The sequence below is a fragment of the Haliotis asinina genome, chromosome 1, assembly GCF_037392515.1.
Source record: "Haliotis asinina isolate JCU_RB_2024 chromosome 1, JCU_Hal_asi_v2, whole genome shotgun sequence".
Lineage (NCBI taxonomy): Eukaryota > Metazoa > Mollusca > Gastropoda > Lepetellida > Haliotidae > Haliotis > Haliotis asinina.
This window is the reverse complement of record NC_090280.1, coordinates 37,600,858-37,627,003: the sequence shown is the minus strand read 5'-3', so window position 1 is coordinate 37,627,003 and position 26,146 is coordinate 37,600,858. Positions and strand designations below refer to the sequence as shown.

The window sequence follows — 26,146 nt, the reverse complement described above, 5'->3', positions numbered from 1 at the left end:
TAAGAATTTCGTATTTTCGTAATGGGCGTGTCATCTGTAGCAAACATTTTACAGAACGTTTGTTGTGAACACCATATCAGGATAACATTTAAACATAGCTACAGTTGTCATCCAATAGTGTTCACATTTCTGCCACACAAGGGAATTCATCTGATAATCTGTGGACGTGGTAATCGTTATTCCGAATAAGGTGTCAGACAAATTACTGCACTGTTGGACTCCCTGATCATTAGGATCATGACAGTGTTGAACGTGGACGTACTCAGCCTCGCAATCCAAACTCAGGTAAATATTAAAATAGCCTGTGTCCTGTAATGTTCAATGTTCGAAATCGGTTGTAACTTGAACAACTGACTCAAAGCCGTCTAAGTTCCCAACACAACTTCGATTTCTTCAGTTCACCTGGAATTTTGCGATAAGGGTGTGTAAATATGACCATTGTTTTCATGCAGTAACGCAGGAAATATTCTTAAATGCTGTACAGTCATGAGACATAGATGAAAGTTTTAGATTTCATCTCTACTACACACTCTCCTCAATGCCCGGTCACAGGTAATGAATTTTTACTATAGTGACAGAAATTAGCATCTCTTGAAAAAATTTCCGACAGCCATGTCCATGGCGCAATGATTTTGTTGACCATAAGTACGTTTGGGATTAAAGAAAGCTAGGGAAAAGATTATAAGTCTCATCAAAGCTCCTGAACACGTTTTCACACATAAAGGCAAGAACTTTAATGATGTCAGCGTCGTTATTGTGATGTCGTATATTCTTACTCCTGCATCTATGCACGTGATGAAGCGTCGTGTCCATCAAAAAGAAGAAAAAGGAAGTTGATATCCATAAAACCCTTGCCTTTAAGTGATTACCTCTAAATGCCATTAAATGTCTAGTTCGTTGCAAGGCCTAACCATTAAAACTGATTTTTTTAGAGGCTGTTAGAAGTGATGCATATAAAGGTGAAATGTATGCATGTAAACTTTCATCTTTTTACACCTCCAGCTTGTTTGGCATACCTTCCTTAAATGAAGCTTATAAAAACATTATCACGTGTCATGATACCTGTAGATGTAATAACATGCAATTGTCAACTAAAATCATGAGAATTGATCAGGGAACCGTATACTCTCCACTGTTGCAAGCCTGTGGAAAAAGCAGTCTAAATGGTGACTCGTCGAAAATAAACCCAAATCGTCCTCAGTGCATATCAAAAACCCTTTGTCAAATCTGGACACAACACAAAGAGTATATACATAAAGGTGCTTCCAGAATTACATTGTGACGAGTTATTGTGAATCACAAAGAAATCCCGCGCACAAAACGGGTTTAGCAGCTTACGAAAGCAACCCAGTACTTAAATATAATGCCATGGTTTACTGGCCAGCCGGCCATTGTGTACCTGTGGTTATAGGTAGCTGGCCTGCAAATGAATCTGTGCTGGTGCACATGGTACTACCTTTTCTTTTATGACAGCAAGGCGATTATTTTGGGAGATATAGGCACTTTACGTACCTCTTAGAACCTGTGCCAAAATGTCCACGACACAAGCAATAAACTAGTTTACATATTCTGAATTACGTGTCATGACTCAATATTATGTAATTGTCACTAAGAACAGGAGAATTTCCTGAAAAAGGAAAACTATTCTCGCCATTGTTTGCCTGCTCATAGGTGATATCGTTCAAATCGCCAGTTTGTCGAAACCATCATCTTTTCACCCTTATGCCATATTCATGAAAATATCATTTACATTTACATTGGGATGTGTTACTGTGAGTAAGAAACGAATCCAGAATACCGAAATAGGGTTGTCAGCGTAAGTCGACCTAAACGCAAAGTAACGACAATGCTCCCATAGTGAATACGAGCGTTGTTTCAAAATTGGATCTCATACCCGCCCCGTTGTTGGTCCGTGTGGTCAATGGTGCTGGACTTTGAAGTAATAGATGTACTAGCGCTTGAAGCTTTAGAGTCATCAGTATTGGGATCAGTCGCGGTAACAGCAGAACCCGGAGCAAAAGGCAACATTATAGGTTGTAGTGGACGTGGGAGTAACAATGGAAGGTATAGTGGTAGTTACAATTGGTACCAGTAGTCTAAAACTATGAAAACCAAAATCTGGGTCCATCTTTAGTCTGTGCCTCAATAAAGATAGATGTTAATCAGCGAGTAAGTGAGTGAGTGAGTTTAGGTTTACGCCGCACGCCTCAATATTCCAGCTATATGGCGGCGGCTGTAAATAATCGAGTCTAGACCAGACAATCCAGTGATCAAAAACATGAGCATCGATCTGAGCAATGGGGAACCGATGACGTGTCAACCAGGTGGGCGAGCCTGACCACCCAATCCCGTTGCTCGCCTCTTACGGCAAGCATACTCGCCTTTTCTGGGTTAATCGGCGAGCGTGTGGAGTTCTCGTCCGCTTGAACAGGAATGATCTTCACACTTTGCTCTGAGACCTGCTTCCAATCTTTTTCTTGGTCTGTGGACAAAGCAATATAATCAGAGATTTGTTTGAAAATGTTATTTGTTCATCCATAGTAGATATGTATAAAATACATATTGACTTGTGTAAAATCTTTTGAGAAAATTGTCCAAGGGGCACAGGGTATCTGGATAAAGGAATTTCCAGAATTATATTGTGACATGAAAAACGAACGAAGGGGTTGCCAGCCTAGGCGAAGCCAGCCACGAAGTAACGGCCATGTCCCCTCTCTTTCAATGTGGATCACATGTTCCAATACAGGAGAATATATTTGTCCCTTGACGTAAAAATCCCTACACAAATACATGCAAAGGCAAGTCATATCGATATGACCAAACGCGTGATCAAGTCAAGACATGGTATAACTGATAACTGGATATGCTATGTCAGAGAGAAACGCTTCTTACATCGTTAGTAACATGAGACGTCCCTCTACGCGAAAAGGAGGAAAAATCTTATTTAGAAAGTCGCATGGTTCGTTATTGACTCACCTGCTTCTAGAAAGCCGATCAAACAATAAGACAGGGAGTGCCAACTTGTAACTCGAATGAAAATGCTAATCGTCTTAGTGACAAACCTATGGGGAATATTACATGTTTCTTTTACGATCATGGTTTCTTCACGCTTGCTTGAGACTATCCACATCCGTGGTAACAGGTTTGTTTATTTCAACAAGGCTTCTCTGGCTGGCACCCGGATGCTGCGCAGCTGATTTTATGCATGTGCATCCTTGGAAGCTAGTTGAAACTGACTATCTGGAGTTGAGGAGGAGGAGGAATGATTCTCCTGGTATTTCTTCCCCTTTTCTTGCAGGAGGTTTTAACGAAAGAGGCTGTTGTTTCCAGAAGTTTGTTTAAGAAACTCATCCTGATGGACAACTTCAATGCCACCCAGACACCAGTCAGCATCCAGCAATCGGAGAGTGAGCAGGAATGTGCCACCATCTGTGCGAGGGATGACGTCTGTATTACTGTGATCCATCATGGTAGTCAGTGCTCCATGTACAGGTCCCCGCCATCTATCTCCAGTGTTTCTGTTCCCGGTGCCAGAAGTTTCATTAAGCGAGGTTAGTGAAAATATGTTTATATATCCAGGTTATAAGTGGCCTCAAGAGGCAACTAACGGTATCAAGTGGTTAGACGTACTTGCCCAATTGGTTAGACCGATGCCCATTGTGATGATGACAGGATTGTCTTGTCTAGACTCGATTATTTACTGACCGCCACCATAAAACTATAATATTTGCTGAGAGCAGCGTAAAAAAGATGGAATACGTAATTATGCACTCGTATTCGTCTGTATATTGATTACACGCAAATGGCAAGGCATGCGTCTATTAACAGTCTATATATTATAACCTATAACATTACTGTAAATTCGTTGGTAGTGTCTCACAATCATGTCGAACAGCCATCACCAGAAGGCGCTGTGCTGAGTCGTGTATGCAGTATGCAGTATGCAGTGGCCAATACGGGGCGTTTCCGTCACGTTCATACATCGTTCAGTACAAATATGACCCTTATGGTGATTATTTCTCTCTTTTCTCTTCGTATAATCCACGAAAAGTGCCTCGTCAATACATTTATGCTGAATACATGGTTTTGAAACTTTGATGGCATGTTCCGATGACTAACATTTGCATAAAGGTGCTTACAGTGTATTTCTGAATTGTGTTGTACTTATATGAATTCCTCTTGTTGAAAATATGATATAAAATAGGCAAGTTGCATTTAATTCAAAGCACGATCACTTTAAACAATTTGCCTTTGGAATATATTGTATGACACGTAAAGCTTATGCCTCTCCTTTGTCTTTGTGTAATCCAGTCCCCTGTCCCGAGTCACAGGGCTACAAATCAGCACCGTCAGCAGGCCTGTGTTTCAAATACCACGCGGTTCGGATGAGTTGGACAGCCAGCCAGGAGCAATGTGAGATTGAGGGCGGCCGTCTGATCATCCTGAACACAGTGGAGAAGCTTGACCACGTTATTGCCTCGATAGTTCATTGGTCTGTACCTCGTAAGTTCTCTGTGGATTTATCACGTTACAAATATTTTCCAACTGTCCTGTCATTTTCTGTAATGTGGAACTTCACAATGCGGGTGTTTTTCTTCTTTCCTCTCTATAAAGTATGCTTCCGGCACGATGATCTGACCGAATGTAGTACTTGCTTAACGTGCCCGTCCTGGCCTGAATGCGGTCTCACACCTTATGAGACACCATGCTTGTACATCACGCGTATACGAAGCAAGCTGGCCAAGACGAAGTATGTTGTTCAGGGTCCAAAGGACTATCGGGAATGCATTAGTCTCGGTTCGAATCCGGACATGTCCTGATAATAATTCGTGGTTTGTCAGCGCCATACGAGGTTTAAATGTGGAAAGATGGAGTCGGATTTTCCTCACCTGCTTCGCTGTGATGAAGAACAAGTGGTGAGCTCTCTAACGGAGCTACCAATACACACTACAATGCTTGGTCTTATTGTTGATGCTCGTGGTATTTGTCACAATCATGATACGTGATATGACGTGATATTCCATAGGCACAGTAACATAGTGAAATGTTGTTGACAACAGTAATAACACACAATTGCTTCCTACCATTCCTTGTGAGTATATTTGCACTACCAACATAAATGTGTTATATTTACTTCAACTTGAATTGCAGTCTGAGTTCTGTTGCGTGTCAGTGCTCGTTGTTACCATTCAAATGACTACATGTGACTCAGAAACACGATACAAATAGAAGAAATGTAGACAAATACAAGTTAATAGTTTTCTGAATTAGAGGACCCGTGAATGTCCGGGGTAGAATAGACCTTCATCAACCCATGCTTCCCATAAAAAGGCGACTCAACTTGTCGTAAGAGGCGACTAACGGGATCGGATGATCAGGCTCGCTGAATTGGTTCAAACATGTCATCGGATCCCAATTGCGCTGATCGATGCTTATGCTGTTGATCACTGGATTGTCTGGTCCAGACTCGATTATTTACAGACAGCTGGAATATTTCTGAGTGCGGCGTAAACCTTAACTCACTCACTGAACTAGAGAGCGTCACAACCTCGTATGACCCAGTCGTAAAGTGCTTTTCGGAAGTGATTTAGCCTCGCTGACCATGACAACATGGAGAAGAATTTATCTGCTCGCAGGTTGTCTCTAGGCATGACTAGATCGAGGATAGCCTGTGAGTTGTTTAGTAAAACAGAAAACTGTAAATGCCCAACAACTTGCTTTGGCTTCATAGGATATCATGGCGTCAGCGAGTCCAGCTGGCGGATCTTTATCTGTTTTCTTCATATCTGTGGAAGGTCTTTAACAGCAAAATCTCCGATGTTCATTTGTCTTCGTGGAGCCATATATAGTTCCACCATTATTCGGAATGGTCGAGTAGTTTAGTTCATTTTCGTTTCTTTCTTAAGTGAAGCTTTAAATGTTGGACGTATGGTAAAATGGGTAAATCCTACAATTTGAATACATTGTTTCAGCAGACGGCCAATGCTTGATCTGAATCCAGTGTTGGAATTACATGAAAGCAATTGTAGAAATGGTAGTAATGAAAGTGTGTTGTTTTCCATTTGTGTGGCTTTCGCCTAAGCAATTTTGTCATGTATTACAGCCCATATTGGTCTGCAAAAGAAGAGTGGAAGAGTTCGCTGGACAGACGGTTCAACGTATCTCCCTGGGACTCCTAGAACCATAATTAATGGATGTGGACAGCTGGGTGGTAGGAGAATCAGTACCTATTATTGTAGTTGGAACCGGCCTTCTGTTTGTGAAATAGTCACTTAACATTCGTGTGAGTTACAAGTTAAAGTCACACCAGCAGGTTGCAACAACTGTACAAAGTAAGATAACCAAAACAAGAACTAAAAATACATGGCAAAAATGACCGTAGCATGACTAGACAATCACAGATTAGAGTTTCAATTGTTCAGAACTGCCTCCCTTCACCCGGCAGAAAATGGACACACAGTGGGACGTCATGTCACTATTATCCTTCCAGCACCTAACAGGCAGCTTGGGTTATCCGGGGTAATAATAATCAGATTGTTAGATTGTATGAACATTCACCTAGTGAATGGATTTTAGCGCATCATAAACACATTTATTACCATCATAATTATTTAATCTTAGCATGTAACAATAAAAACGAGATTTCAAAAGCACGACAGTGCGTGATAGAAACGTACTGGAGATCACCAGCACCTAAAGCTAGGTGGCGATTAAGGAACCGTTGGGACTCATGGTTTCCCAGCAAGATATTAATCCCTTCAGATGTACTCATTCTCGACCAATAAATGATTAACTTGAGGTATAAAAGATGGATTCTTTGGGACTAAATTTAAAAATATAAACGTAAATATTTTGAGAAGTGTTTTGATGGTTACAATCAGTGACATCACAGGTTTCGCATCTAATTACGACGTTGCAAGCGCGTCTTTTTCCGTGCCCAAGACGATTTCGTGGTTGTTGACGGTTGTCAGCATGATCTGAAATAGTCGATATAACCATATACCGACTGTACCTAGTTGTCTCATTGCTGTACTCCTGCTGATGCAGTGATCTAACGCTGCAGATGCTACTGGCGGTAATATGAGCATCCCGCCTCTCTTAGACTTCCAATTCTGAGGAATTCCGTCTCGGCAGTCCCTTTCGTCTGATGATGTTCTGCCTTGTTGAGTGGAACGGTGTGGTCAAATGGCCCCGTCAATAGTATTGGAATGTGGAAACGTGCCTCCTCTACTAGAACAAACAGTTTCAATGAGCTCCGTTTTGTACCCATATAATTATACTGTTTTCATGACTTTCCATGCAAAAAAACCGCAAACGGTACTAGTGGAGTTTTGGCAGCAGGTACAAATGTAAGTCCTGTACGTCGTAGTCAGAACACAATGCAAAGTAATTGACGGGGTTTCGTTTTAAGTAATCTACAAATATCAGATACGTTCCTTCTTTTGTATGTCAAGCTTACATGTACATTACCTTCAAATGATATGGAACTCACGTACCCACGCAGGAAAAATTATTATGCAGTAATTGGCTCATCATCCAAGACAATATTAGCTTTCCAGAAACGTTGACCCAAACATTATGTTTTAAAGGCAATTCTGTTTCGTTTCGAAAACGAAACGCCCAGTGACTCCAGACAATTGATTGAAGTTTGATGGAAATTGAGCGTATTCACCTTTCAGAAAATGCCAGTATATTTGTCCATCTTAAATACACAAACTGATGTCGTATGATTGATGACGGGTAAGCATCTGTAGAAAACATATTTCAGTGTAACAAATCTACAAATGACACTCATGTTATGCAGGACTTGATGATGTGTGAAAATTGTTTGAAAATGCAAGTTATATAACCAATATAAGCGTTGTACATGAAATATGAGTATCTTTGATAACTGAACCATTTCTTAGTTCGTTTTGAATTTTGCTTTTCATGTTGTTGATACTGTTGGTCTTGTTGTTTTGTATGTTTTGTGCATGATTTGCGTTTAAACGATGTACGTGTTTGCCATCAAGCGCAGCCGGGTCTGTTTTACTAAACGACTCACAGGATGTGATTGATCCAGTGTAGAAATTCTTCTCCTCCATGTTATCATGGTCAGTGAGGCTAAATCACTTCCGAAAAAACACTTTACGGCTGGGCCACACGAGATTGTGACGCTCGCTAATGTAGAAAACTATTAACTTGCATTTGTCTACATTTCTTCTATCTGTATCGTGTTTCTGAGTCAGGTGTAGTAATATGAATGCTAATAACGAGCCTGTATATCCTGTATTTTGACTCACAATAAAATTTAGATGAAAGACATGGAACTGTGATGTATCTGTAGTGTGTTTCAGTCTATTTACGTATAGTGTCAGATATATTGTGATATCTGCTTCTAGTCAGATAATGCTACGTACTCACTTCTTTGAGCTGAGTCCAGCTGAAAATCCATTCCTATGATTTTCATTCGCAATTTTGATTTTCATTTGGTACGAAAGAAAGTTTAACACTCAGAATGGCAGTGACAGGCTGTGTCTGTGTCCTCAAACTGCCTGATCTCCTATGGACATTCAATATTGCTTTGGAAGAATATACAGCGTTTTTAAAGAAGATGACGGGTAAACATTTGGAGAAAACAATTGACAATGTATCATATCTTCAAAGAGACACTCATGGTTCTTCAAAGAGACACTCGTGGTATACAGGTGTCGAAACGAAAAGTGAATGAAAAGAAATAAAGTGATCTTTGGGATAACGTAAAACACACGTAAATTCTGGAGAGACTATTTAGAAGCAAATTATTTCAAACATAAAAGCGCTGTGAGATATCATTTTTTATGATAACTGACTGACTCCTTGGTGCATTTTGACGTTTGCTTTTAATGTTGTTGATACTGTGGGTTGTATTGTTTTCTGTGATTTTGGATGATTTGACTTTTATTAAAGTACATTTTATATAAATCTGGGGCGGGCTTGTGGAATTACTTTAGATGGAAGATATGGAACTGATCTATATGTTATCGGTTGCATGTGTTTCAGTTTTGGTACAGTGTCAGATCGTTTGTGACGTCCAGATGTCAATTTCAGATAGTGTTTCTGCTGCATTATTAGAATTAGACATAATTGTACAAAAATGTATTTTATGATCGAGATTTTTGGTCAATGCCAGGTTCTTAGCTTGACCATTGATGTTCAACATACTGTACCATAATTATATCCTGTATTGTGCCTCATGATTTGTATATAATATATAATATGCAGCAAATATGTCCTATTTTGTCATATCTTGCTCTTCGTTACAGATACTATTGTTTTACACCATTTGCAGATATGCACAAATATGTACCAAACTATATTTTGTAACCTTGGCAATGGCAGTTTATTCTTAAATTAAACTTGGATGTTCAGCATACTTTATCTGTTTGTTAAAGGTTTCAGCAATTCTACGGAATATGGAATGTTTGGATCGCACATCTGGACCATTCATCAATCTTGTCTTATAATAAATCAATAAATATACACAGGATATTGCCAGATACTGATGGCTTTAAATGCTCACAGAAATCATACCAGAAGTTGCTTTGGTTAAACATAACAGCATAAGAATGATCATGGGCTATTCTCAAAAGACATTTAAGGTTTCACGTCCTGCATCCTTAATTGATATGAAAGTGTAACATAACACACAACTTGCGTGTCCTGCGACAGCAAACCTTACCATTAAATACATTCTGCAATACAAACATAGTTTAGTGACTTATCCAAAAAAAGTTTTATTCGACGTTGTTTTTACGGGATGGTTTTTTGACCTCCAAATGTGAACGTTTTGGAGGCCACCACGGACAAACCTCAGGACATGATGAATTGTATCCGACATTTTATGAAACCTCTACAGACTCTGTCACAGACGATGGAGCTATAGTCAAGTTTCAGTGCTCTGTGTTGAGGTGGCTGACTCTGTGTGCTGGCGATTAGATGCCTGATTCTGAGGATGTGAGTTCGAATCCCGGATGGGACTCAACTCATCAAAGATACTAGAGTGTGTACTTTTTCTGAGGAAATGCAATCCTTAATGTAACAAATCTGGATGGTGCAAATATATGACATTATGCCTACAAGTACAATGACACATTCCTCAACCATCTGATTGTAGCTTTATCAATATATTTCGCCATAATCCAGTGTTCGAAATAACTGGCTATCCGACCGGATTACAATCAACGTGGACTGCAACATTCTCTAATTCACCTGACCAGTCGGGTTAATGTTTAGACATGTATATATTCACCATATCTTGGGAAAATAAATAATCATTAATTCACTCTTTAGAGTACATGATGAAATCTGAAATAAAGTTCATTCTTTTTATGCATTGGTATTAATTTTTCAATATTGCAATATTTTAAATGTGTATAGGAGCATAATTATAAGTGAATTAGTGTTTTGTGTGGTAGTGCGGGTTGGTCAAGAATGACAAGTTTTACATCCAACCAACCCTGTGATCTGGCTGAAATGTTTGGAACTTTCATACTCTGACAAAACAATTGTGTATTCACTCAGTCTTGAGAATGGGAAATTATTCTCACCTTGGGGGCAATATTTTCGCACATGAGCGAGATAATTTAATAACTTCGCATCGTTGCTGAATTAAGTTAACATTAATCGTGTGTCTTGATATTTGTTTGCCCAGTATAAACAGTGTAATTGCCCACTAAAATCATAAAAAACATTATCATGGGAAGTATTCCCCGCCACTGTGCGTCAACCCATGGGTGACGTAGTTCACATGCTTGTTTTTCTCTCGAACATCTGATTGCTTAAAGTTTTTCATCCTTAGTACATGTCCATGCTTTACAGCATGTTGCATTCCATGCTTACAGAATGTTGGACTTTGTAACATCCTTTGTCAGAATATGGATTAATTTGTATAAATGTGTTTCTAGAATTATATCGTGACGTGTGACGGTGTATAACAATCGAATCCAGAGTGCCAAACTGGCTTTGGCAGCTAAGTACACAATTTCTCTTATTTTCGACAATATGTTTTGGCTTATATTATATATTTGGGGATATGCCCACAGTTTACCCTCCTAATGGTGCAAAAAAGACATATTGTCACTTATAATTACGACCTTCCTGAAATTGATAATTGAAATGTCGAGGCGAACAGCTTCCAAACAGTGAACACTTGCCTTACATGGATTGTTAACAATTTCTTCTTACACCGAAAATTGGTTTCAATCACAAGTTAAGCGTTTGTTTTTGTACCAGACATATTCTAAATAATGATGTTCGTGAAGAGCGCTCAAGGGGAATACATTTAAAAATACATTATGTAGTAGCTTCCCAGAGACCTGATGGTTGGTAGTATTGACAGAAATGCATTTTTAGAGAAGTGTTGTGGCAAATAGTGCCTTTAAGTCGAGTTAGCCAATATGCAATATGCACATGCTGCACCCACACGTTGTTTCCCTGTGTATCTCATGCTCTACTGGGCCCAACAGGGGGCAGGGTACGTATTTGACCCCCAGACCTATCAGACCTGGCTCACATGCTCGGGTCACGTGGGTGTTTTGATAACCCGGAAACAGGTGGCAAGTGTTGAAATGATTGCTCCACATTACGTGGAAAGGTCAGTGAAATAGTACACTCATGTGATAAGGTGGAACATGCATACTGTTTGACTCAAAACTGTTTGAATGTGAAGTGCTCAGTGAACTGATATCGGTGAATGTTTTTGCTGGTCACATGATTAGTGTGCGCGTGATCAGATTCGACTAAGTACCTGTAGTAACTGTTTGTTGTATCAGGTTCCATATTTGTTCTGTTTTGCATGAACTGTGGAAAATAATTGTTTGTTACTATCAGATCCTTTATAACAGACCACATCATTGAAAGTATGTTTAATCGTGCTATGTTTTCACACCGTAGAATTTGATTTCGTTCAATTTACGTCTAATTTGCTAAAAATCACTACATCTATATGAAGGGATGGTTTAAATCCAGCTAGAGTCCATGCAGGTAGCAAAGGTACTCTAAGTCCTCATGGTCTTTAGTATAGTCATCTACCTTAAGATGTTTGAGATCTATAGCCCATTTTTGTACTGTATTGTTGTTATTTTACTCGTTAGTTTTGTGATAAATTGCTTAACTTCTTAACCTCTGATAGTCTTGATTTCCTACTACCCGATGTCGACAGATTTGATTTGGTCTAATCGTATGTTTGATACATACAATTCTCATAGTCACGATATAGGTGAAATGAGGCTGATGTGACTTTATACTTAACTCACTCACGCAATCACTCTTTCATAACACCAGTTCACGTGAGAAAGCAAAATGTGATATAATGTATACCGGTGCGAGTTTTATATTTTCATAAATATAAACAATGGTCGTATAACAAGATTTCCACGACACTCAATAATGTGGTTTGAATTATGCAAGAGACGTTGTCACAAAGCAACCTTTCCACTGGCAGAAATATTTATACTGGTCTCATGACAAGATTGCCACGTGACTAGAGAGAGGGGCAGAGAGCATGAGAGACAGTGACAAACAGAGAAACAGAGAAGGACAGTCATAGAGGGGGGTGGGGTGGGTGTGGGTACAAGCAAGTTGCCATATAGGTATGTAATGATGTCTAAAAGCTTCTGATGAACCAAACACCTCTGATTTACTGTTATATACATTTGTCATTTATTGTTTAACACAACATGCAACAGATTTCCACCCATATGACACGGGTCAATAAATAATCTAGTTTGGATTAAAGACCAAGTGATCGACAACATGAGCATCGATCACAACTGGGATACAATGACATGTGTAACCAAGTTAGTCACCCGACAAGCATGGGTTGCTGAAGATCAAGATTTTCACAAGTCTGTCACGTTGGAAACATATGTTTCTGTAACGCGCCTGCTTCAAACATGGCTTTGGCTACTAATATAGGTCCTAAATACATTGCTTTTATTTGAAAGATCAAGGAGCTCGGAATGTTTGAAATGTCAGTGTAATCTGAGCCGAGTTTCTGAAACCGTGCTCCACGTATGCTACAATTACTATTATCTCCTTGCCGAATGCCTCAGATGGTCTTCACTCCAGTGTCTGACATTTAAACCAGGACAGCCCCGATCATTACGATTTATATATGGAAGTCGTGAACAACTTCCTGTGGTAGAATTACAATAGAGCGTACCATTTATCAAAGGGGAATTGTATCATCTGACAGAGATATTCTGGTGCCACGCAATGTCAGCTGTTTGTTTTCTGTTTGTGATCAACATGAAATGGTTTGGTATTATACGGCACCAATTTCCCGATAGAACTTGCTCGGGGGCGCATGAATCAGAGACATGGAGGTGTTCATGGAGTTAAAATTGATATGAAAGTGTTGCAACGACCTTTTGGAACGGGGGATGGGGGTGTTGGTGTTGGGGTGGTGATGGTGGTAATGAAGATTGGGAGGGGTGCAGGCTGGGTGATGATGTCATTGGCTTGTGCTTCGGTTAGAAGTCAACAAGGCCGTGATGACGTCACATGTTGACGCTACTTCAGGAGACCGTAGACGATCACTTCTGGAGGTTTACGACATTGGTTGACGCTCTTGTAACAAGAATAATGTCGCTGTTTCATTTAGGAACGATATGAAACCTAGCCTCTGTTCAAAGCTAATCACCATATCGGTGGTTCTCGTATATCAGTTATTCCTCCTTCTAAAGCAGAAGGTCGCATCCAACTCTTCAAACAAATAGAGGTGAGGTTGAGTTACGGTTAGAACGTGCGATCGTCACATGGAAGTCCCGGGTTCGATTCCCCACATACGTACTTTGTGTAAAGCTTATTTCATGCTTACACTGCTTGGATATTCTTAAAAGCGGCGTAAAACTAAGTTCCCTCACTCACTCTTCAACCAAATTGGTAGGGTAAGGTAAATCATTCAAGGCGAGATGAAAACATTTACAGTTGGGAGATGTTACTGTACGAGATCAACGTGCAGACTTGAACAAGCATAGTAAACCGATTGTAAAGTACATACTTTAAGAAAGTGACGGATATTACGAACCACTTTGGGGTTCTGACCAGTTGCTCTGAAACTTAGTTACAATCCTGATAACAAACGTATCATTTGTCAATCTCAGTCTCTCTTTCTCGCTGTGTGTCACGCTGTATCTCTCATTATATCTGTCTCTGTCAATCTCGTCACTCTGTGTGCCACGCTAAGTCTTTGTCAATCTCTTCCAATCTTTCTGTCTCTCTCTATGCCTGTGTCAATCTCTTTGTCTCTGCCAATCTCTGCGTGTCTCTCTCTATGCCTCTGTCAAAGTCTCTGTCTCTCTCTATGTGTCATTTTATGTCTCTGTCAGTCTCTCTGTTTATTTCTATGCCTCTCAACCATTCTGCCTCTCTCAATCCTTCTGTCTTTCCCTCTCTGTATCACTTTGTGTATGTCTCACGTTCACTGTCTCCGACAGTCCCTCTGTGACTCACTCTGTGCGTCTGCCAATCTCTCAATCTGTCAATTTCTCTCTCTGCTCCACTCTCTGCCCGTGTCTGTCAATCATTGTCTCTCACTTTCCTTGCCCCTCTCTTTGCCCCTGTCAGTCTTTCTCTCAGTCGCATTCTTAGTTTCTCTTTCCCTGTCGCTTACCTTACTTCACATTCTCTCATTTCTCCTTACTTTGTTAATGATGGGAATCATTATGTCATATCACCATTCGTCTTTCAATCCCACCCCTCCATATCTGTCTCTTTTTCTTTTCAGCATTACCTTCCTCGATGCTTCAATAGATTTCTATATACAGATGCATATACAAAGGCACGCAGGCACACACACACGCGCTCGCACACACACACGCTCGCACTTATGCACAAATACACATATAAAAATACCAGACGCGCACGTCACTATATCGTTTTATAAATCTTGTATTCGACATTTTCACCTCATTTCTGACCCTGAATATATATATATATATGTGTGTGTGTGTGTGTGTGTGTGTGTGTGTGTGTGTGTTTTTGTGTGTGTGTGTGTGTGTGTGTGTGTGTGTGTTACCAAACTATCCACACTGAGGAATCTATCTATTATCCTCCGCCTCATTCGGCAAGAAATGTTGTATCGCGCTTATATCGATCACTCCCGTTGTGTAAATGCTTGTCTTGTAAAACTGGACATGGAGAAGGGATTATGTCGACTGTTCTTGTAGCTGCAAATTTGATAGAAATATCCGTGGTAGTTGTTGCAGAGTCTGTCGAATTCATAGTGGTAGTAGCAGTAAGAGGTAGTAGTTGTGCCAGTAGTAGGTAAATACTTGTAGTAGCATCAGTTTTAATAGTAGTTAGAGAAGCAGTTGTAGCGGCAGTAGTAGTTTTGGTGGTGGTGATAAAAGTAGTACTAGTATCAGTAGTAGTAGTAGTAGTAGTGGTGGTGGTGGCTGTAGCAAGTAGTAGTAGAAGTAGTAGCAGCATTAGTAGTTCTACTACTACTACTACTACTACTACTACTACTACTACTACTACGTCTACAACTACTAGTACTACTACCACTTAGCGAGTGGTACCAGTTGTGATACAGCAGCAGTGTGGCATACAATAGGACACTGACGAGCAAAAAAAGTACACAGGTGTACTTGTTGCTACAATCCCAAATTTGCGTTAACTAGTAAAATTATTACTGAAGAACACTGGTCGTACAGAACAAAACCACAATGTTTCACTGGCAAAAATGTACCTTAAAACATTTTTGTAAAATTGTGAAAATTTTCCCATGCACGTGGGCATTTTGTACGGAGGGTAAAAATCTTGTTTGTTGTGAAAACAAAAATCTACGGGTTATTCACCTACGCATCCTGATGCTGACTGTGACGCCATCAGCAGCCACATCGTGGCTGTCTCTCTCTACGCCTCTGTCAAAGTCTCTCTCTCTCTCTCTCTCTCTCTCTCTCTATGTCATTTTATGTCTCTGAAAATCTCTCTGACAGTCTCTCTGTGTTTCTTTCTATGCTTCTCAACCATTCTGCCTCTCTCAATCCTCTCTTTCTCTCTGTAACTCTGTGTATGTCTCACGTTCTACGTTCGTTATCTACGGGTTATTCACCTACGCAAGCTGATGCTGACTGTGACGCCATCAGTAGCCACATCGTGCTGCTGGCATATGGGCCCACCAACCGCTGCGTGGAATGGCCTTGACCTTTCAGCATCGTAGGGACCATCTGCGGTGGTCATCACTACATCGCCGTTTATTGTTACAACGGCATTTTGCTGATAAAACACGTGTATTGCATACATATAGTTTCCATTTGATCAAAGGGTTGTGTTACCTTTATCTTATTGGAAGAAAGACAGCCTTTGTACCTGCTTTTGCAGAAATTATTATACGTACAGATACAGATTGTACGTACGCTGAATACGCTGAACTCAAGCATTTGGTCAGGGCAAAGCCTCCAGTTAATGAACGGACGCCATTGAGGACACAAACCATTATCGGCTGCATCACAATGCAGACAATTTCTTGTCGGTAAGACAGCTTCATTCGTGAATCTTTCAAGAGTGAGTCGATCTTAAGGACACATAATTGTGCGGTTTTCCACAAAACTGTGTAATGACGCTGCAAAATCCGATCTATGTAAAACTGTAACAATGGATAATTTTCAAAAAAGAATTGGTTTTTACCTTCTCGGTCCACAAACAACCTGCTGGGCAAAATGTCTCCAGAGGCAGGATACCAGCAAAAAGATTATGGTAATATCCTTAACACATGACACGCACGCACGCGTACACACACGTGTTCCTCATTCAGTTCCAATAATCACCTTGAATACACATTAGTAGGTAGTACTGGCGACCAAGTAAGTGTTCTGTCAAGGAGGTCGAAGGTTACTGTTACTACGAGTACTTGGTCGTTATTGGTGAGGAGAGCTCTTCACATTGTCTTTTCAAATATGTGAGGAGGGTGACTTTGGATTACCAAGGAAAGCGAAATGGGGCACAGCTTGACTATGGATATTCCAGGGTGTTCTTGGTTATGTCATAGACTAAATCATTTCAATAAGTTTCGTTAAAACTTCATTATTCAAACGATCTATTTGTTTCTATAGATGTCCAGGGTGAACCAAAATTCTATCCCCTTTGTCTATGTAATGTATTCAGCAAACATTTGGTGTATCCCCTGTTGTCATAAACCCCCCTCCCGCAGGACCCTTAATTCTCGAACGCCATCAGGACACGTCAATTAACACCTCCCTACGTCGGCTCTGTGTAAAAACTGACTGATATAGTCAGTCGGGGAGACCAACCAGGGAGACCACCACGGATTGTGCGACAACTATAATTACTCTTTGTGAAAAACGTCTAATACGTGGTAATAGTTGTCGTAAATATAATGAGTTATGTCTTTCCAAGCTTATTTGATGGAGACTAATAAAACATGGCTGCTGCTGTCTTCATCTCTACCGCTGAATCTTGTCTTCCCTTACTCTTGTCCACCATCCTAAACTACCACCCGAGAGCAAACCTCGACGACCTCTCTTGGACAGCTACATGTGTTTTTAACAGGTTGAATAGATTAACAGCTCCAGAGACCTGAGAAGAAGACGTTAAAACTGATATTCAGCAGCCCATGCTTGTCGTAAGAGGTGACTAACAAGATCTGGTCATCAGACTCATGACCCATGTCATGGTATTGCATTTGCGTAGATCGATGCTCATGATGTTGGTCACTGGATTGACCGGTCCAGATTCGATTATTTACAGACCGCCGCAACATAGTTTGGATATTGCTGAGTGCGGCGTTAAGCAACAAACAACAAACAATTTTAGAACATATCTCAACATCTGACACATAACATTGTATTACCAGGAACATTGGAAACACTAACAAAGAAATAGCAGTATGTATCCGACTGATATACATACTGAGCAAAAATGAAAACTTGACACTGGTAAATGTATGAATTTTTTGCTTCTGTTCATTGGAACATTTCAAACAGTATCTCTAGTAAAAGGAAACATTGTAAATCTTTTAATGTCATGAAATTGTAAAGTCACGTGCATTCCTTGACTTTGTAGCCTAGAAAAATGAGACACTGTGAATGCACGTACAAACACAAAATCAAGAGGTCAAGTGGTGCATATTAGCCTAAACTGATTAAGCACAGTGAAGTTGAATTTGAAAAACAAATTGAATTTTTCATTTTGATGACCTTTAGGACCGCGTCTTACAAATGAATAATGTCAGCGTGCTGTTGGGAGACTGCTGGTCAGTCTGTGGTCGCTGTTGCAAGAGCCTTTAACAGTTCAAGACAAACAATGTTTAATCTCAGGATGATAGTGCATCAAACCGAAACAGTTGCAGATCGTCCGAGGCCAGGAGCGTCACGTGTGACGTCATTCCGGGAAGATGCAGCAATACGAAACTTCCACAAGTATGGAGATGTTTGGTGGAAGGACAACCCCAAAGGATGCCGCCGGATCTCGCCCCAATACCGGAACAACCGTAACGCCTCTTCATCGCCGTAAACGACTTGCATGGGCCACAAGACACATACGGTTTACTCAAAGACAATGGAATTCGATTGTCTTTAGTGACGAATCTCGATTCAACTTGAGATTTCCCGACGTGTAGTGCAAACGAGGTGAACGTCACGCTCAAGTCTGCGTCTGTGAAGTCGACCGATTTGGTGGCGGAGCGTCCTGGTTTGGGGATCTTTTGCGCACAAGGACGTTCTCCTCTTGTTTTTCAAGGGAACGTTATTGCCGTGCAGTACAGTCATCAGAGGCTGCAACCTATTCTGCTTCCGTCCATGCAGAGACACGCCCAACATCTGGGACGAACTGGGTCGACGTGTTCGTCAACAAGTCAGTCCACCACAAACGTTATCCTCTTTGAGCAATGGCGACGTCTTCCCAGGGCAGTGTTCACTAACGTTCTGAGATCCATGTGGAGACGTTGTGTGGCCTCCTAGAGGTGGACACAATTGTTACTGAACACCTCATTTCCATTGTTCTCCATTCTGTGAACTTCATTTTGGAGGGTAGTCCGACATCATATATGTTATCAACGTTAAAGACAAACGGCGAGACGTGTTTCTGTTTTCTGTTGATGTCCAGGTGTTCTGTACACAGCATACAACTAACATAATTGCCTTAAAATGAATATTCAAATTATGGCCCCCAAAGTACTGAGTGTCAAGTTTTCATTTGTGATCCGTACATATGTGCCAGGTCAGCAGTTACTGAGACTGAGTGTAGCTTCTTCTGTTGAAAAGTTGGGTTTCGAAACCAGGAATCGGATACTGTGATATAAACTAGGACTGGGGATCTGAAGCGCATTACGTTGCTCCGCACCACTGGATAGGCCAACTGGCTGGGGTCCATGCACTTGGGCCATTCTTTAACAGTATCAGTATTACCACGATCAACCTACCCTTGGGAGTACTCAACCCGTGCTCCCTTTTCCTTCGCTCATAGTCTTATTGTCATCACGTCCAATATAGGAACATTTCGAGCAAGGCTATTTACCCAAGGAAGCCTCAAATGTGCTACATGTGATAAAGTGTGCCAAGTGTTCATTTTACACATGCGATAAATTTACTCAAAATGAAATTGTCCAACCTCTGTTATTTTCACTTGGTGCAAGTCTCCGCTCTTATTCACTGTGTAGGACCCAATCAGCGTGTATAGAGCATAACTGATACAGCTCAGGCATGCGCGGTTTGAAACATCGACTCACCGAGATAACTTATCTGCCAGTTATATGAAGTATAACGAGGACCATCCGATTAGTCGCCATCTATCTGTCTCCTGCTTTGTCCAGACTGTCTCCTTCAAAACTTCAGTCCTAGTCATTAAGACAATGGGGACGTTCTCAGATATCTTTCATGTCGGCATTACCAACCAAACTGAGGCTCAGATGTATGCCTCAGCTGTAATTTGTAGTGCTTTTAGTCTAAGTTTGGAGAGGCCGCCTTGGGATATTTGTAGAACAATTCTATTGTAGTAAACCCTTGACCTTGACCTGACCTGTACTTGACCTTGGCATTGAATTCAGTGATTGCTGTCAGTATAGTTGCCAATCATTTCACCGCCTGTGTGGTTTTTGATGACGGTGATGATGAAGGCGGTGAAGGCAGTGAATGAAGGTGTCAACACAGAGCCGCAGCATTATGACTAACGCCAGGTGCGGAATGTTGATAAGGGTGACACAGAACGTTTAAATTCCCAGAGAGAGAGGCGGGATAGTACAATTGTGGGAGTATATGTTCAGCAACATTGTTTCTTGACTTGTAAACCTCGTGCAGGATCACATGAACCCCCACACACCACCAGCCAAGCATCTCACGAGTGGATTCAATGACGACATGTTTAATCGACTCTTAACCTTTACAGAAAAAGGCGCCATCTATTTTATGCCGAGTTGACTTCTTCCGTTCTCACTTTTTGAAGGATTTTTAATGTACATTTAGAAATGCTGACAAATATACCGTAATGTGGACTAGATACGTTGTACTTTAGGTCGGTATTTCCATTGTATGCAATATATGGCGAATTCTATTGCATTTTGTCTCAGTTTCCGCAAAGTTGTGAAAAACTGATCGGCAGATGGAGCCGTTCCGTACATCAGGACTGTCACCTGATGTAAAGCCCTAGTTAGACAGAGAATGAATGGGTTCACATCTCTTAAACGTCATATGGCCGTCTCTGTCATATTTATGACCATATAATAGTCATTTCTGATTTTCGCTTTTCAAAAGAAGGTAACTTTTTTGAGGAAAGCAAAAATTAATGCATATTTTCCAAAAGCGCATGCATTCTGTTGAAAGTAAAAGATAATTTCCATTTTGGCTTTGTTCTAAAAGCACTAAATAAACCAAATTATTATAGATCGTTCTTTTCTGAAAGATTTCCTATGTGCCAACCTCTTTTTGCAAAATATACTTGGTAGTGCTTAACGTTTTATTCCCGGTATACTTTTTCCAGTGCGCTATGAGGTATATGCTATGTCCTGTACGCTGTGAGGCTTGTTCGATGTTTCATTCACGCTATGACGCATCTACACTTTTTTAACATAAACACTACTTACTGCACTTTAAGATGCATCAAATCATTTTAGAACGTTTTTAATATACGCTATGGAGCCTAAGAATGTTTCCTTGTATTGTATACGCTTCTATACTCTTTCCACGTGTGACGCACCTATACTGTTTCAAGGCATGTTGCTTAAACACAGGATAATTATTCAGAATAACGATTATAGACGGGTGTGTGTACATGATGACGTTTATATATACTGTCCGTCCACTGGGTAACGCTTATATATCTGTTGTTACGTCTCGTGTTCATATTTTATGATGCGCAGGTTAGGGTTCATTAGAGGTCATGACCTTGCGGTATTTTATCTTCTGTGATACAATGCAACCTTGGGGCAGTTTGTACCACTGTTTGTTGGTTCTGGGGGAAACAAACTGAATTGAAATGAGCTACCCCGAGGCACCACCGGACACCTAACCACTGACCACTAAACCAACACCTGCCGGACATTGTTGTACAGGGCTCGCGAAATCCCGATCGACTCTCAGCAAACACTCTGATGCCAACCACTTACAATCTCCTGGGCAGCTGTTAAATGTTTACTCACGAATTTGCACCAAGGCTCGTTGTCTGGCAAGTATCATTATTGGGCTGACGGAAGGTTGATATCGAATTTCTATTGGTCCACTTAACACCTTCTTCATGGCAAATAGGGCTTACAGGACCACTAGTTATTCAAAGGTCAAACTCGTTTGAGCTAAAACGCATGGGACGTTTCAAAGAAGTTATCTCTTCGGCAGTTTCTATGAAGCATTTCTTCAGTCCAAAGAGGCTCTAATCGACTGATATTTTAACAGAGAATGAGGATCATGCTTAGCCAAATTAGAGCACTAGAACCTAAAGTACACAATTGGTGATTAGGTGCCTGACTCTGAGGATGTGGGATGGAATTCAGGATGGAACTCGACTCAGAAAGTAATCTAACCTGTACTTTATACTTTACCGAGAGTGAGGGAGTGAACAAATTTAGAAATGGGCTTCACACAATGTGACCATGTGGGGAATCGAACTCGGGTTTTGACGTTACGAGCGAGGGTCTTAACCACCAGTCTACCTCATAGCCCCACTTTACTGGGGACAGAGTAGTCCCAAATATTACATATGTTACATGTGACCATTCTCTAAATGGTATTGTGTTTTCATAAATAAACTACAGTTAAACACCCGAGTCGAGACAAAATTGCGTGAATGCTTCGAGCTATCCGGAGTTCGATACAGCCACAAAATGACGACTGAAAAATAATATGCAGGGACCAGGCATTTACTTCGAGATAACCGTACGTTCTGCATATCAAAGTTCGTCGGGATGGTGCTGGATTATGTGAACTGATTTGAGTCTTTGTGTTGTGGCTTGTGAACATGGTATGCGTAGAATATGGTGCCTCGTCCGTCCATCAGAATCTTTATAAGAAACAAGAGTTTGTTTAAACTAAATCCATGAACATAACCCATTGTTATCCCAGTCAATACTCACTGGGACATACATGAGCAGGTTAAAGGTGCCACGTAGCATTTCATTTTCCGAACGCGGTGCCCGCATGGGCACTTCCAAAAACTTCCACAAGTACTAGAATTCTAGGATCTGAACTTTACTGCGAGAGTTTAATCCCAAATATACTTCCCATCAAAAGTTTAGATGCACTAGAGTAAATATAGCCACTTCCTTCAGGCAACTGTTATACACTAATGTTTTCAAAATATTCCATACTGTTTAATGCACAGATTGTGCATGAACTGATTCGTTGCAAAACAAATTCGTTGGGTTGAAAAGATTATTGTCATGAGTTTATTAATGGTACAAATCTGTGAAAATTGACCAATTCGTAACAAAACTCTACTCCAAAATGCAGCTGTTCACATGTACGATATATGTACGATGTATGCTCTCGACTTTTAGCAATGTGATACATGATATTCGTGCAGTCTGACCACTGTCTGGTAACATTGTAAACTGTTTTAGAGGCATTTTAGAAGTTGCTGAACTAAAGTTTTATGGATGATCAACTTCTTTATTTTCACAATGCTGACGTTTCGGTATGCTTGAAAACAGTATAAGAATCCATACCGAAACATCGCCATTGTGAAAATATAGAAGTTGATCATCCATAAAATTGTTACCTTTCGTAACATTGTGCATTCATAGCTTGCGGCAGTGGGAGACTGTCGATTATCACCTGTCTTAAGGCACACGATGTGCGTGATCTGGACTACAACTTTCTTCATTAGTTCGAGAGAAACGTCCAATTATTTCCATGTACATTTGGATCCAGAATATGTACGTTAGTTCCAGTACGCTGTCTTGTTTTTGTCACAGGCATCAGAATTTAAAATTATTTCAATCTATACCACATAAAATTATATTACGAGTTAAACTTCCAGTTAAACTAGACGGCAAAGAAAGTATTGAACACGTGCACGAATTTTGTTGCCAAATTTAAATTTAGATATATGAGGAAATTTTGGAACTGGAACCTGAAATATAAACAAACCCCAAAGCAAAGGACTGTTTTCAATAAAGAGATAATGCGGATTCATATAGACGTACACTCCAATCCTGCATACATGCATCTTTCAATCGCTGCTTAACAATAGTTATGAAATTATCAATATCACCAACATCATGATCTTGCCAAACAAAAGCAAAGTCATGGGAAAGTAGGATGTGGTGAACACAAGACACCCAATTTGCATAACCTTGAGCGTCAAAAGTTTTCAATATAAAGTAGCAATGGGAAACGTATGTATCATATTTTCAGGCATTCTTATAATTTTAAATCAGTATGAGATGGTGATGTTTCCATACAATGGAGTACGCCCACACCTTCCCAGAACAGTTGCATTTGAAGTTCTGTACCTAACTTACATAATATTATATTTGCAAAACTTGGTATAGACTCGTTCAAATGGTTTGTTGACACACACTCCCCAGCTTTCCGCACAGTATAGTGGCAGAGGTAAGGCTTTGCGGCCAAGCATCCCTAAAGAAAAGGTCCATTGAAAAATCAGGAAAACGATGAAGCATTTTAAGAATAAAGTCTAGGGCTGCCTACCTGTTTTGCTGAAGTATAACATGCCTTAGAATTGTTCCTACTAAGAAAATCCTATACCAGGATATTCATAATGGGAGACGACTTCAAGGTTTTCCCCATGTAATGGCCATCTCTCATATTTTGAGAGTCTACCGCCATTTTAAATACCATGATGTTGCTATTTTTTCAGTATTAACAGCAATTTCCCTTTCCACACAATAACTTGCTAAGATATCAATTTTACGTTGTAGATTAATGACGGAGTCAGCAAACATTGCAACATCATCAGCAAACAGAAGGAGGAAAATCTTCTGTATATAAATATCAATAAATATTCCATGTGTATCTTCGGAAACGATAGTGTGGACTAGCTCATCGATATACAAGAAAAACGACAACATGAATTATTAAAGGTCCCTTCTGAAGTATGCAGCGATGATGATGATGATGATTGCAGGCAAATGTATTTTTTAAATTCGGATCACAAATCAACTCGAACGTGAATGTTGGTAAATCATGACTCAATTGTGTGGCTCTTTTAAATAGTACCTAATTCCCGTCAAGCAAGACGTCTTGATTTATCTTCAAACATTGTTCTCACTGATGCATAGCGATTTATGATTGTCTTGTTATTTATGAATAAGACGATGACACCAGGACGATGTATAAACACTCTGGGTTACTCAACAGCTGTTTCACAAGTCCATTATTCATGAGGAAGAGGGCTGACTTTGTTTCATGTGTTACTGAGAAGAGAGATCACAGGGCAGAGACTGTGCAGAGTTAATGAAGATACTCATCTTGTTGATGATGCTAGTGTGTGGGATGGAGCGGGATAGGGAGTGGGGGTGGTTACTTTGGGTGAGTGAGGAAGAATGAATTGTGAATAGCTTGGCTGAATGTGTGATGAGCGAGTGGGTGAGTACTGAAGGGCGAGTGTGGGGGTCGAGTGTCAGTGAGTGAGTGAGTGAGTTTAGTTTTACGTCGCACTTAGCAATATTCCAGCTATATGGCGACGGTCTGTACATAATCGAGTCTGGACCAGGCAATCCAGTGATCAACAACATGAGCATCGATCTGTGCAGTTGGGAACCGATGACATGTGTCAACCAAGTCAGCTAGTCTGACCACCCGATCCCGTTAGTCGCCTCTTACGACAAGCACAGTCACCTTTTATGGCAAGCATGGGTTGCTGAAGGCCTGTTCTACCCCGGGACCTTCACGGGTCCGAGTGTCAGTGGGTCGAGTTGGGACGGACGAATGTGCGAAGGGTGTGTGAATAAGGCGAGTTGGGACGGGAACGAAGGGGCGGGGAGTATGAGGGGGCGAACTATGAACGAGGATGGGAGAAGGGCGGGTTTGGATGGGCGAGTGTGAGAGGGACAAGATGGGACTGTGAGTGAGAGGAGGAGAGTAAGAACGGGCGAGTGTGAGATGGGGTTGAATTGGAATGGGGAGCGTGAGGGGGTTGAGGTGGGATGGGAAGCATGAAGAGGAGAGTTGGGACAGGAAGCGGGGCAAGAAGAGTTAGAAGGGGCGAGTGTGAGAGGAACTAGCTTGGACAGGCGTGTACATAACAAGAGGAAGTCGGATGAACAAGTTTAGATGTACCAGAAGTGACAGCCGTTGTGTGAAGGGCGAGGACAGGAAGGGCAAGATTCTTTAGTGTCCGGCTTGCGCTGACATTCAAAACTGTGTTTGAGAGCCTGAACACATAGTAAAACAGTGAAACGACTTCACTAGATTAACAGCTAGTCTCTGAAATGAACAGATTGTGCAGAAAAAAAGAAATAAAATAAAAAATGCATTTACATGGAGCCCAGAGACTTAATTTCTTCATTAGCCTTGCCTCAGATTCTAGACCTGCATCAGCTACATTGGGTGTATTTGTTTCAGGGTCTAATATGGCACGGGCTACGATGACACCTGCAACACTGTCCGCTCCAAAAAACACTCACAAAGAAACAAGACCGACAACCTTCCCTCCCTTTCAAGTGCCAGCCATCACCACCATAAAAGTCATCTTCTGTGACACCGCCAAATAG

The 26,146-nt window shown here is 40.8% G+C and overlaps 1 protein-coding gene across 1 annotated transcript; it reads left to right on the top strand.

Annotated features, from left to right (window-relative positions):
- Positions 1-237: 237 nt before the first annotated feature.
- LOC137272379 (uncharacterized) lies at positions 238-26,146 on the top strand. The gene is made up of 5 exons (XM_067804759.1): positions 238-285; positions 3,299-3,551; positions 4,312-4,503; positions 6,104-6,211; positions 25,998-26,146. The coding sequence occupies exons 1-5, from the start codon at positions 238-240 to the stop codon at positions 26,144-26,146; spliced, it is 750 nt and encodes a 249-aa protein (XP_067660860.1).

What these genes read in the sequence shown, in the direction of transcription:
- LOC137272379 (XM_067804759.1), top strand. Translation starts at nt 238, where the DNA reads ATGACAGTGTTGAACGTGGACGTACTCAGCCTCGCAATCCAAACTCAG. An exon ending in GCCTCGCAATCCAAACTCAG is followed by an intron (nt 286 to 3,298) that starts GTAAATATTAAA and finishes CTTTTCTTGCAG; the next exon opens with GAGGTTTTAACGAAAGAGGC. An exon ending in TGGATGTGGACAGCTGGGTG is followed by an intron (nt 6,212 to 25,997) that starts GTAGGAGAATCA and finishes TATTTGTTTCAG; the next exon opens with GGTCTAATATGGCACGGGCT.